Genomic DNA, 13,926 nt, shown 5'->3' with positions numbered 1-13,926 from the left:
TTTATGACGTATGACCACGAGGATTTTAGAGAAGAACAAGAACAAACGAATCTACTTCCAATTAGTGCTGGGACGAGGTCGTATTTATCGATAATATCCATATCGATCTCTGAAAACATCGATATCATTTCGATATCCGATATCCAGGAAGGAAGGAACCGAGGATGCAATACTAAGCCAAACTTTCCGAGCCGCCTGGTACAAACGTAGAAACGTACTCTTCTTACTTGTCCTCCAAGTACCGACAAAATGGCACATTTAATTCAGATCACCGAAGTCGGTAGAGTTTTACCGGGGTTTTGCACAGCAGAACAAGTCAGTTTTTGACAAATTTTGTATTTTATAAATAAATTAAGTAAACTGAACAAAGCCTGTACAAGTTCAGAATACATTTACTAATTATTGGAGTTTTCACTGATTTGCAGGAGGCCTGGATTAGTGTGTTCCACTACTCAAATAAATATCATTTTTTTCCGTACGGAGTGAGGCAACCACTTGGTTATTCATCGCTTATTATGGCGTTGAACCATTCCCTCGTGATAACTCCTTCCAATCATTCTCGTCGATTCATCACAATCAAATTCTTCTTCATTAGATCCTTCAACTGGAGCTAGAACCACCGACGGTAGTAGGACCAATATCGAACTTCGATTATTGTTGATATCGGATTTAAAAAATCGGTTATCGTATCGCGCTAATGTTGACCATCATCACAGCACTACTTTCAATTGGAGTTTATTATAGGCATTTTGCCGCAAAAATAAAGAAAATCGCAAATTGGATCAAACTGGTGTTCATTGAGACACAGGTCGAACAAGCTCGTAGTCGCTCGAGGTAGTCCGAGCAACTTCGAGCGAGTGCGAGCTCTGCGTCATTAAACACACTTCCCATGTCTCCCAATGATGTTTTACGAAATGACAAAACTCATAAGTAGAGGAACTGTCTAAACCGAATTGCACCCAGTAAGTAACATTATTCTTTGGCTTCTGCTTTTTCAGGTTACAATCGGCCATTTCGGATGCGTCGGGTAACATCCATGGCACATCTACCAACAACAATCCTAATCACCATCAGTACAATCGCGGAGGAGGAACCAACAATCGGGTTAGTAACGCCGGTGGCAACTATCGTCAGCACCAGTATCGTCAAAACGAGCTGGTTCCAGCTGGAAAGCTTCATGACGATTACACCAACGGCGGTGGAGGAGAGTTAGTAATAGTAGCAGGAGTGGGAGGAGGGCGCATGCCAACACAAAATAGAAATACTTTGAACTGTGATCCAATAACAAATAATACTACTAATAAGTATAAGCATTATCATACAAACTCAAACACAATTGTTACCGCACTGAAGCGAGAGACACTGAATGGCTACCAATCGATGATCAACCAGCTGCGCATTAGTGACCTGTATGACGACTATGGCTACAATGGCAACAGCAATGGCATAATGGTTGGTCTATCGCCACCAAATGAATCCTTGCTAATGCAGCGACGTCTCTCGCTAAAATCGCGCAGCATTTGCAGTCCATTAGAAGCGGCGGTGGATTCCATTGAACAGCAGCAACAACAAAAACAAAAACAGAATCAACAGCAACAACACAAATACCATCACCCTCATCAGCAACTACAACGCCAAACGCCAAATATGATAATCACGACAAAAAGTGGTTGAACCGTTTGCTAGAAAAAGGATTCCTCCAATTTTCTTCCTTAATTATTTACTCTCTTTTCTTTCATTCAATTCCACGAAACCAGTGGCTGTCAACTACTTCCGGCTATTTTTTTATTTTATTTTTGTCTGTCCTATTTTTTCGCTAAAAATTTCCGGCACAGTTGTCGACGTAACAACTTCTTTCTCTTCCCTTGCAATTGGAACTATTTCAAGAAAATTGTAATCTTCCCATCTTTTATCCATATGTATATTGTATTTTTTTTTATTAGGAAAGGTAGAAACCTTTTCAGAAAAAGGAAACAATTCACTAATCAGAACCAATTGTTTGAAATAAGCATTTTTTTCGCGCTATGTTATGTATGTATGTATCGAACGAAAAAAAAGATGGCAAATTGTAGGAAACATTTGAAATTTCGGTTTTCGAGCCGTTACGAAGGAAGGCTGCAGTAAGTTGAATTGTTAGGAACTGTTTTCTATACTATACAGTTTAATTTAAAAGCTACATTACACAAACATGAAGAACTCGGGAGAGAGAGCTTAGAAGACAGTAAGCAAAGAATACAATTCTTTCACCCAACTTAACGTTATAATTCAGGTTAGCTATGGATGTGAATGGTATATTGTTTTAAATAAGGAAAAGCAGCGAAGGAATCAGCTACCTAGGAGAAGAATGTTCACAAAGGTTCAATGAATGACAAAGTGCTACTTTCAAACACAAATACCTACATACAATACATATGGTCAGTGAAACGAGACAAAAACGCGAAAGCTTTTATAGGGAATACGCAAAACCGAAGCCTTATTTGTATTTGAAGATTGTTCACTGTTTCCTTGAGAAACGGAATGTACTTTCCATGATCAATAAAACTACAAACTAACAAACTTGTAATTGCAAGCATGTCCAGTCCATCCTGGAGGGAAGTCTGTAGCACTAACTAACTTCCTAGAAGTGGTCGCCAGAAGAGAAAAAAAGAGGTTCCCAAGAGTGAGTTGCTAAAGTTGTTGGAATGGAAACTGTATGTTGCTACCGAATTGCTTGCTTGAAACAAAGTCGGACAAAAATAAATGCTAAACTTTGTTACCTACACTGAGGCAAAGGAACGTTAGAATTCACAGAACCATTTATGACATTTCGACATAAGGATTTCTTTTGAAAATATAAGTTTGGCGTATGAAACTCAATTAACAAGTTAGCTTATTAAACTTAAAAAAAAAGTTATATAAAATGTAGCAGACCGGAATCGAATCCTGAGCGTTCATATTATTGACTCCGTGATTTGTTCCCACGTCTATCAACGCTTGGAAAATATAATAGGTTAAATCAAAATTGTATCGGTTCATAAGTCATCTCTTATGAAATTCTTAAGATTTGTTTGCCTCAGTGTAGGGAAGCTACGCGAAACTTGAAGCATGAATGGAAAACAAAAACCATAACATTAGAACGTGGTGCATTAATCGTTTAATTTTAACCGAACTTCGCTTTAGAATTCGGGACTTGGACAATAACAATCATTCTTAAGATTTTCCAGAATCCTGGACCGAAAAAATGTAGACCTGGGTCTTGGGACTTCGAAGACAAGTTTCAAAGATTAAAGAATTGCAAAATATCGTGATCTGAAATACCTAGGTATATATTTTTAACCTGGAGAGATCGAACATTTTGAAGACTTACAAAACGAAAACAAACCTTGATAATCGAAAAAAGTTTTGAACATTTCTTTCTCAAAGTTGTCTCGCTGGTTGAACTGGCTCCACCCCGATTGGTATAATGCGTAGTTTCGAAAAACGCTACTTCTTCCGATAAATTTTTATTTAGCATCCTTTTTCATGGGCTGTAGTATAGGTGTTTCAACGGAATATGAAAGAGCAGTTCATAAAAGAAGAAAATTGCGTTTTAAAACGTGACAACTATGCCAACTGGTCCAGTGATGGAAAAGTCCGCGAACTTCGTGAAACATCGCGATCTTTTCCAACACTGCAAATGGGTAAGGCCCACTATCTTCAATAGAACTTTGTTGACGTTGAAGTACCGCTTTCTGGGCTACAGTTCAACTGGAAAGAAGGCATAGTTTAAATTTAATTTCCCAGCAGTTGGTAGCCATGATTCTCCATGGAAACGAACGATTTTGACGTTCGGCAGTTTGTATCCAACTGAGTATAGCCGTTGTTGGTAGTTTATAGTGTCAAACAATGAAGTAATTATTTTACTTTAAATCTTGATTGCAAAATCGAGATGAAAGTCTATGGATTCGAAATGGTGCTCAGAACACGAGGCCCTACATTTTTCAAAATTAAAGAACCCAAGTGACGATGAAGCAGATCGAAAATCATCCATTCATGAGATCCCTTATGGTGTATCGTTGCTTTTCTCATTGACGACAAATTGAATTTGAGCACTGGTTTTGGACATCAGCTATCGGTCCAAAATACGACCATGGACCAAGATTAGTTCCCATAATCCTATTATTGATTTGATTAGGAGACACCATGAATATAGTAGTGGCTGAATTACATTGTATTTCCATTGATTATGTTGTTACATTTGAGTTGCATGAAAGTTTGGGTGAACTAGGTCTCTGCAAATGTTTTGTGGAAAATTATCGTTCTCCCATTGCGATTTACTCGTATGTGTCTCTCAATCTGGGACAACATTGGTTTGCTTCAATGGGAAGTAAATCACTACCATCGGTACCATATGATGATGCCTTTTGGGTGTCCCTCGTTTTTAATGGAGATAATCTATTGTTTCTGCTTAGTTCGTAATCATGCTTTAAAGAATTTGCGCCATTAAATTGCATCAATTTATCTGAGAAATTAAATAAGCTGTCATCGTTAAACCATTGACGTCTACATCTAGTCTAGTCATCTAGTGGGAGTGTCGCTTAAATAGCAAAACATCGTAAACTAACTGTCGAAATGAAAGCTTTAATTCAAAGAAAAATAAAACGCGAAGGTAGCATACGACCATCTCATGCAACTCACTCTTGTGTAGAACACACTCTATTGTTGGTTAGGTTCCGTAATTATCGGAACATATTTCACGATACAATTATAACATTTATAACAAAAGAAGGTGAAATTGCCTTTGCTTTCCATGGATCCGATGCGCGGGCATAGAGAGGAAGAGAAAATTTCATTCACGTATTTATAGGTGGCATGCAATGTGGAAGCAGTTCCGGTAAGAAAGAGTTGACAAGCCATTCAACCATATATGCCGTTGTTATGTTGAGATAAATTTCTTACGTTACGGGTTTTGGAAACGAAAAGCCACCGCCAGCATTTGTAAAACATGGAATACGTATTTGTAGGAAAACAACACAGATATAATGAATACAATTTATCATTGCAAAGAAGCAGAAATAAAGCAGAAAAATCAGAGCCAAGAGGATAAACTATTTACTAATTTATTGATTAAACCTCATATATATTAAAACAAAATCAAAGCCAACAGTTGAATATCAATTGGCCACCAGAGTAACTTTGTTGAGCCCTTGAAAGTTATTGAAAGAAACATAAAGTAGAAGCAGACGACGTTGCTATTTTCCCTGGGTGTATTAAGTTAAAATTGGTTATCATTAACTGTGGCCTGTTTTTAGAATCTTCCAATTCTTGAGTTAACACATTATTATTAATCAAACATTACATGTACTAAATCGAGCGTCAGTCTAGGCCAGGGGCTCTCAATCTGTGGTTCGCAATCAAATCATAGAGCGTCTTAATTCGGAACGAAATGGCAATGAAAAAATACATGATAGTGGTCAAATTTTGCGCACCGACTGGAGAAAAGAGATTTATTGGGATCGAATGGGCAAAAGTGACGAAATTGTCGTCATCGTCGCAATTATTTGCTTTTTTTTTCTTGTTGAGCTCCAATGGAGTTCAGAATCATAAGGGCCTAACCGCGATGATCGTTTATTTTTTTTAATTGCTGTACAGTTAAGGGCCACCCACATTAGATCCGTTTGCGTTGCGTTGACGTAAATTTGACAGTTAGACAATAGATTTAGCTGTCACTTTGCCGCAACGCGTCCGATCCGGATCTGATGTGCGTGGGCCTTTAGCAACATGTTAACATAAGAGAAAATCGATCATTGTAGATAAGGCTTAGTGATTCAGAACGTTACGTAAGGAGTTGGTAGTACCCTCTCAGACCCCAATTCAACTTGTGGATATAGACTTTGGAAATTTGGTCAAAGAGTACATTGTAGAAAATTGACGGGAAAAAAAATATTTCTACACAGCAAAAATATCATTTTAAAAACCATTTTTTTTTCAAAAACCCTATTTTTGAAAATTATGAAGCTTTTTTATACGAAAGACGACTTATTTATCTATAAGTCGTCCATAAATTGCCATTTATAGGAAAAAAAGATTTTCTATCAATAAAAAAAATCTTGTCTGCACTGAAAGAAATCTATACATTTGAATTTCATTCAAAAGCAGATGAATATTATCAAGTGCCTAACATTAAAATTAACATTACTCATGTGAAGACATCATCAAGCTACGCAAGTTAACTTAAGTGCACTTGTGATTTTTCGCAATGCAGGTATGAAAAAGTTGTTAGTAAAATTCGAGAGTTCCAATCATGAAATATATGGACGACTTGGACGATGTATGGAGAGTTGAAACGTCTTTCTAGAAACAAAAAAAATAGTTTTATAATTTTTAAAAATAAGGGTTTCAAGAAAAGTCTGTTTTTTGTGTTTTTTTTTCAGTGTATGAATGAGATATCTATGTTTATAACATTCTATATAATATATTATATGAAAGTTCAGACAATTTTCTACAGCTTTCTCTTTAATCACAATTGTTGTGTAGGACTTATTATTTTTTATAAAACGTAGAGCCCTTTTCAAATTGTAGTCCAGTTTTTTTTTCCAAGGGATAAAAAGAATGTTAAGTTGATTGACTAGACGAAGTTTGAACATTCACAAAGTTTTGAGAGGGTGCTTTAAAATGAAATTCGTAAGACATGTTCAGCCAGTTTCATCGTTAATTTATAAGAGAAACATCCTGAACTAAAAGTAAAGAGGAAAACAACACCCACATCCATTAAGTTTGACAAACGAAAATGGATATGAGTGCCGCTAAACGACGATTTAATGAGCCAAACTACAATCAGAATAAAAATGGATAGCTATAACTATTTAACTTTTGACATTTTGATGTAGCTTTATAGTAAAAATTTCATCAATATTTTCCATTCAAATCTCAATTTCTCTGCAAATCCTATAAATTTTCAAAAATCTTCTTTTGTGTCATGTTTGGTCCATCTACTTTTGATGATTTGTCATGTTGGTTGAATACGTTATTTTTTTGCCATTTCCATCTCCGACCCTACACTAAATAAAGTTGTTATGTGGTTTCTATGTCAAATTTAATTTAAGCGCGCAAGATTTAAAAGTTTCCAGCAAAATCACGTGAAAATTATGTATTCAACGAAACGTAGAAGTCCATAGAATGAAATAATCACAAGAATGTCATGTGCATTTCTGAGACATATCATTGCATGGGTTGTTGGTAAACGAAGTGGAAATTTTTTTTTTCATGAAACCGTCATCGACATTTGAAAATGACCTTAGTCGCAGTTAGGAATAATTTCTTTGGTACATTTTTCGTAAATTATGAATTCATGAAAGCCAGCTACAGGGAACCTTCCCGTAATGAGTATTGTTTGTCCTAAAGAAATTTGCGAAAAGAGTCATGTAATTTTGATGGCATTATTTCACTATTCTTCCATTATAGTGTTCCGCACTATTTAACACAGTGAAAACAACACGCTTTATGGGTGTATGACGAAATTAAGTGTAGAGGGTGCAGAAGTGGTGCAAGAATGTTGATTAATTGACAGGAAACAAAAGAAAATTAATGGAAATGGCGAATGGGTCGCCCACGGTTTAGTGCCGAATATAGAATTACCAAAAATAAATTGATGGTGATTATACTATGAATATAAAAATAGCGACACGGAACAGGTTGGGAACCACTGATCTAACACTACTTTGGTCAACTTTAATGTAGTAACTGCTCAAGAGTAACAATGGATGCATTCAAATGTGCTATCAAATTGAACACTTGGGCAATCAATTGCTTTTTCATATTTACATGTTTACTTTTACTGCACAGTGCAAACGTGCTCTAGCTAACTTAACTTATCCCAAATCAATTATAATGTTTTAATTCTAAAACAATTTCTTATTTTTAACTCAAAGATACGGATCATGAAAGAAATTAAGCAATATTTAGTAGTATATTGGACTTTGACAAAACCGTATGGAATCCTTAGAAATTTTGTTCTTAAACGAAACAAACAAGAAACTAGCATCTTGCTTAAACAAAATTTAGTAGAAAAAAGAAGAAAAAAAAACAAAGGAAACAGATAAGACTGGATTCAAAATTCCTTTTCATCCTTCCCAGATCCACACGATCACCAAAACAAAACAAAAAAAGATTACAAATGAAACCGAAGAATTCACCTTAAAAAAAAAACAATATCAAACGCAATCCCCTCTTCTTCAAATTAAAAACAGTTAGAGATTGTCATACAATCCCTCCCCCGCCTGCGGAAGAGCTGCGTGTCGTGTGGCAGAACATAATTGCCGTTAATATGTTGCTCCACCGGCGTCTCTTTTCATTTGATGATGAAAAAAAAAACACTCAAGCACACTCGAAAATCCCCTCCAAAAAGAAAACAAACAACCGTTGGCTGAAAACACAACGAACCGTTACAAACAATCTTCAGAGCGTAAAAGAAAAATGAAACGGTACTCTCCAAAATTTAATGTACAATAAGGTGAAAAATAAAAATAAAAACTTTTTTAAAGAAACTGCAAAAAAGAAGAAAAAAAAAATACACAATAAGGAAGCAAATGTGAAAGAAAAGGTAAGTTGACTAATAATTTCCAAGTTATATTTTTATAGAAAAAAAAATCAAACAAAAAATCGCAAAAAAAACAAAACACAGAAAAAGAAAAAAAAGTAATCACAAAATGGTAAAAAATACAAAAAATATTTGAAAACTGATGAAAAAAAAATCTAAACCTATATATTACTTACATTGATAAGAAAGCCCAAAATTTGATCATACAAGTACACAAAACGGAAGGTAAAAGAAGAAGAAGAAGAAAATCGCAGTGAATTATAACTAGAACCTACAAAACAAAACAAACAAAGTGAAAATAGAGAACACATACATTTTTTGCATTGTTGCCATATATATTTTTTTTATTATTGTGTTAAGATTATGCGAGCCAGCAGTGTCACTGGAGGAAAGTTGCGAAAATCTGCGCCAGTCTTTCCCGGCAACGTTACGTGTCGATTCCATAGAAGGAAAAAAAAAACGAAGCTTTTACCAATCGCGTTTTGGTTAAAGGTTAAATTTGACAAATTTTGAGCCAATATTAACTATGTAACATTCTTGTTTCCCCAGATGATTTGTTCCCTGTTTTGGGAACGAAAGAAAATTAACGAACGAAACACGAATCCAGAGAACCAGATGAGAATAGAAGAAGAAGAAGAAGATTTAAAATCATATTTTGTTGGAAGTGAAACTAAGGAGTTTTGAAATAAAATTTGTATATTTTTGCAAATCACTCAAGCTGCTGGTGTACCTTTCTGCTTTGAATTCCGAAATTTCTTCTCACTGACGAGTGCATTTCGCTTGAATTAAAGTTTCTGTCATCGCCTCAAAGTTCCGTGCCCCATACGATGATATCGAAAGCCAAAAGCTGGATGGACTGCTAGAAGATCGTACCACTCGTGTCTATCTCCACTCTTCTTATCATACCTTCCAACGCAACTTAACTTAACGTAAAACCGTAATTTGATGCCGTAACCCTCTTAGGCCGCTGGCAGAGTGAAAACTGTAATAATTGTTATACCTTTAGCTGGTCAGCTCGGTCGCCAGCTTTCATTCTGCCAGCGGCCTTAGATATTCGAAGGGACTCTAAAGTGCCCCCATACTCGAACAACGCACATCACTCGATCCATCGTCGCTGACAAATCGCGTCATACAGTGGGATCTCGGATTTTGCAACACGACACTAAGGTGGCCACTGAAGTTCTTGAAATTGCCTTGAAGTTCACGGAAGGATCTCTGAAATTTTACTTACATCGTGGTACTTGCCTACGGCTAAAAATCACGATAATAGAGAAAAAAAAGTAAGAGGTTGTATCCAAGACTCGACCGTAGATTTGACGTAGGATTAAGTGCTCGGTATCAATATTTGGTGACTATGTTAGAGAAACCACTTTTTGCAGGCAATCGGTGATATTTTTTTATTATTATAGTCACTTTAACGCTCTTGGGTCATTCGTGACTTATCCGGGGGTGAGATTTGAACTCGTGACTTTGCCGTGAGAGGTATGGATGCTAACCACTACGCCGGGGTCGCCCCCTCGGTGATAATTTTGATAACCATTGCAACAGTTGGACATTTGTGTAATTTTCAATAGTGACCTATTGAAAATTGATGAATAATAATAATAATACTAGCTCCTAACTTAATAATAATAATAACTACTTACTTGAAAACAAGCAAAAACTCACAAACAGGCTGCTTTTTCATGGTATACAGAGTGCTAATTCAATAATCAATTAATTATATCAACATTTACTGGCAGATAATTCATAAATTTTGGTAACATAGGGGAAATGGATGTAATGTCGGCTTTAATGCCCCTAACTGGGCTCATACATAAATTCAGTAATCTACTAAATTTTCAATAGCAACCAAATATTCATTAATACCGTCCCAATGACGCGTTCATCGGGATAAAATTGATAAATAAAGGGTGATACGGTCAAAATTTGGTCAAGGGAAAACGCGTGTAAATCGGTGAAATCGTTTATTTAAAAAATCAAATTAAATTTCTTTTTCAAGTTCAATTAGAATAAAATTCAGGAAAAATATTCAGTTAGGCTTCCGCTTTTCCAAATCCGAATTGCCGGGCCTTACGCTTGACCCCTGCCATCAGATTTTGTACAGCCACCTTGTCCACCTTCTTCGCCGCAGAAAGCCAGTTTTCCTTGAACTGCTGCTCGCCCTTAGCAGTTTTTTTGGTCTTCTTTAGGTTCCGCTTGACAATAGCCCAGTATTTCTCAATTGGGCGGAGCTCTGGCGTGTTGGGAGGGTTCTTGTCCTTGGGAACCACCTGCACGTTGTTGGCGGCGTACCACTCCATGGCCTTTTTACCGTAATGGCAAGATGCCAAATCCGGCCAAAACAGTACAGAACAACCGTGTTTCTTCAGGAAAGGCAGCAGACGTTTATTCAAACACTCTTTCACGTAAATTTCTTGGTTGACAGTCCCGGAAGCTATGAAAATGCTGCTTTTCAAGCCACAGGTACAGATGGCTTGCCAAACCAGATATTTCTTTGCGAACTTTGACAGTTTCATGTGCTTGAAAACATCTGCTACCTTTCCCCTTCCTTTTGCCGTATAAAACTCCTGTCCCGGAAGCTGCTTGTAGTCGGCTTTGACGTAGGTTTCGTCGTCCATTACCACGCAGTCAAACTTCGTCAGCATCGTCGTGTACAGCCTCCGGGATCGCGCTTTGGCCGTCGTATTTTGTTTATCATCGTGATTTGGAGTCACTACCTTCTTGTAAGTCGATAGTCCGGCTCGTTTTTTGGCTCGATGCACGGTTGTAGACGATACACCCAGCTTATTTGCGGCATCTCGGAGAGAGAGGTTAGGGTTTCGTTTGAAACTACCGGCAACTCTCTTTGTCGTCTCAGCGGCTTCCGGGTTTCGATTTCCCCCCGATCCAGACTTCCTGGCTGTCGACAAACGTTCCCCAAATACTTTAATTACATTTGTAACGGTTGACTTGGCAACTTTTAGCGATTTTGCCAACTTTGCGTGCGAGTAGCTCGGATTTTCGCGATGCGCGAGCAAAATTTTGATACGCTGCTCTTCTTGCTTGGACGGCATTTTGACAACTGAAGAGTGAATTCCAAAATCAAAATAGGAGCAACATTCTACACACACACACCTTCAAAATGAGGGGTGTTCAGGTTTTTTAAATGCAAAATTGAAAGAAATACGTCAAGTTGATATTGACCAAATTTTGACCGTATCACCCTTTATCAGATTTTTAGCGATGGGCCCAATCTTAGATCCAAAGACCAACATTAGAGCCATTTCCCTTACAAAAAATTCTATAATTCATATTAAATTTCCTATGTAAGCGCCGATCGAAACAAACTTTTTGACGTCACTACAAGGGTGATTGAGTAAACGAAACGGAAAACGGATTAATCATTTTGTCAAGCTTCTGCATTCATGTTCCATCAAATGTCCCTGTTGTTGTTGGCGGTGGCATCTATCGGAAACTACACATAATCGGTTTTCCGATAATTGTTCACAGAGGACAGTGCAGTGCAAAACATGTCTGGTACCTCTATATATGCATTTAGATTAACATCCGAAGTCCCTCCTTCTTTACACATTCACGGTGATTGAATGAGCACCGTTCAGTGAGACAGAATCAAATTCGATTTTTAAATCTGTGCTAGGAATGCGCAGTTTGCAGGCAATCGGTGATAATTTTGATCAGCATCGTTTGGCTTGTTTAGAATTAAAATCCATCTGCTATTGACAGAGTTATATGTGGTCAAAACCTGACCTCTTTTTGTAATGCGGTCGATTTTGGTTTTTTGAAATTGCACTCCCAATATGTTGCCGAAAGACGTAATCCTAGGTCAAAAACTTTTCTTTACTTTCTTGAGGTTTCCATAAACTTAAAACGGTCTACACTGATTGACGACTAATAAATAATAAATAACAAAGTTTCTCGCATTTCTTTCTGATGTTCATGAGACCGCTTTGAAGTTCCCACAATTTTCTTAAATTCTCACACCTTCATTGACGTTTTGGGATTATCTCTGAATCCCTTTAAAATTCCCGCATTTTTGTTAAAGCTAATGTGACTGACGTTAACTGCTCTGATCGTTCTACAGGATTCCCTAAAGTCCCTGCATTGCCGTAAACGTCTCGCATCTTCCCTGATTTTGTGTGGACATCCCGGAGGCGATCCTCAAGATTTTCGTGAAGTCAATGTGACTGTCTGGTATTCTCCGGACTACCCGGACTATCCTGAAATTCACGGACTTCGCTAAGAATCTCTAAACTTCCATGAACTTCTCTGGACATCCTTATAGGTCATAGAACTTCCCTAATGTTCCCACATTTTTTTGGATGTAGAAATACCTGAACTCACAAGATAGTAGTAGTAGCTTTCCTGCATTTCTCGGAACTTCTAAGAAGAAGCAGTTCTATGTATATTTACATTATTGTTGCTTAAGTGCTAAATTAAAGAAATTTGGAATGAAGTGCTCGGTTTTGTTCTACGTAACAACACTAAAAGCTACAAATGTTCATTAACCGTTGCCTGCGGTATATCATTCGTAGCTGTTGGCCTCAAAACTAAATCTCGAATGCTGAGCCCAGCACCCCGCCACCCGATTTTTGCTGTATAGACGATGGGTGGTTCTCTCAGCAGCTGGTACAATTCGCGGTTCATCCATAGAGGTAACTCTAAGACCACTGGGTCCCGAAGAAAATCATTATTATTTTTGGCTCACTCAGTACCAGAACAACGGTCCCAAGCAGTCCCAAGCTATTTCACTCACCCCTGCATGTTCTGCATGAATCCACACACCCCTGATGTTATCTGTCAAACTTTCATAGCGAATCAAAACAAACATAGTGTAGTAATAGAATTTCAACTAGAATAGGGTACGTTAATCGTTTGCTTGGGACCAATAGGCTACTAAAGTGGTGAGCCAATTTAAAATCGTTAGTTTCGTATTGATTGTTGGTTCATCCCTAATAAATATGTACCATACACTAACGATATCATAGATGATACGACCAACCTGTGGAAACTAACGATTTTAAATTGGCTCACTACTTGACTAGCCTATTGGTCCCAAGTACATCTATAAGCGTACCCCATTCTAGTCGAAATTCTAGTACTACACTATGTTTGTTTTGATTCGCCATGAAAGTTTGATGGATACAATGAGGGATTCGTGGATTCTCCTACACTGATAGGCAAAATAAAGTGCCCACCCCATCATTTTTGAAATTTCTCTCATTTATTTGGTTCAAATTCAAATAAACACACCGTAGTCTGTTTCGATGTCTTACCTTTATTATTCTTTTAAAGTTACACCTATGGAATACTGAAAATATAAAGTTTTACTTGAAGTAAAAGAAAATCAATTTGGATTGAAAAAGAAA

General features: G+C 37.1%; 1 protein-coding gene across 1 annotated transcript in view; it reads left to right on the top strand.

Annotated features, from left to right (window-relative positions):
* The window catches only part of Lk6 (Lk6 kinase), a 47,273-nt gene extending 37,999 nt beyond the window's left edge, over nt 1–9,274 (top strand). The window contains exon 6 of the mRNA XM_065224851.1: nt 999–9,274. Coding sequence (XP_065080923.1) covers nt 999–1,674 — 676 coding nt within the window. The 3' untranslated portion in view covers nt 1,675–9,274. The remainder of the gene's footprint in view (nt 1–998) is intronic.
* Nucleotides 9,275–13,926: the final 4,652 nt, after the last annotated feature.

Source organism: Ochlerotatus camptorhynchus, unplaced genomic scaffold, assembly GCF_037179485.1.
Source record: "Ochlerotatus camptorhynchus isolate MF236.1 unplaced genomic scaffold, CSIRO-AGI_Acam_v1.1 ptg000216l, whole genome shotgun sequence".
Classification (NCBI taxonomy): Eukaryota; Metazoa; Arthropoda; class Insecta; order Diptera; family Culicidae; genus Ochlerotatus; species Ochlerotatus camptorhynchus.
This window is presented reverse-complemented; position numbering and strand designations above follow the sequence as displayed.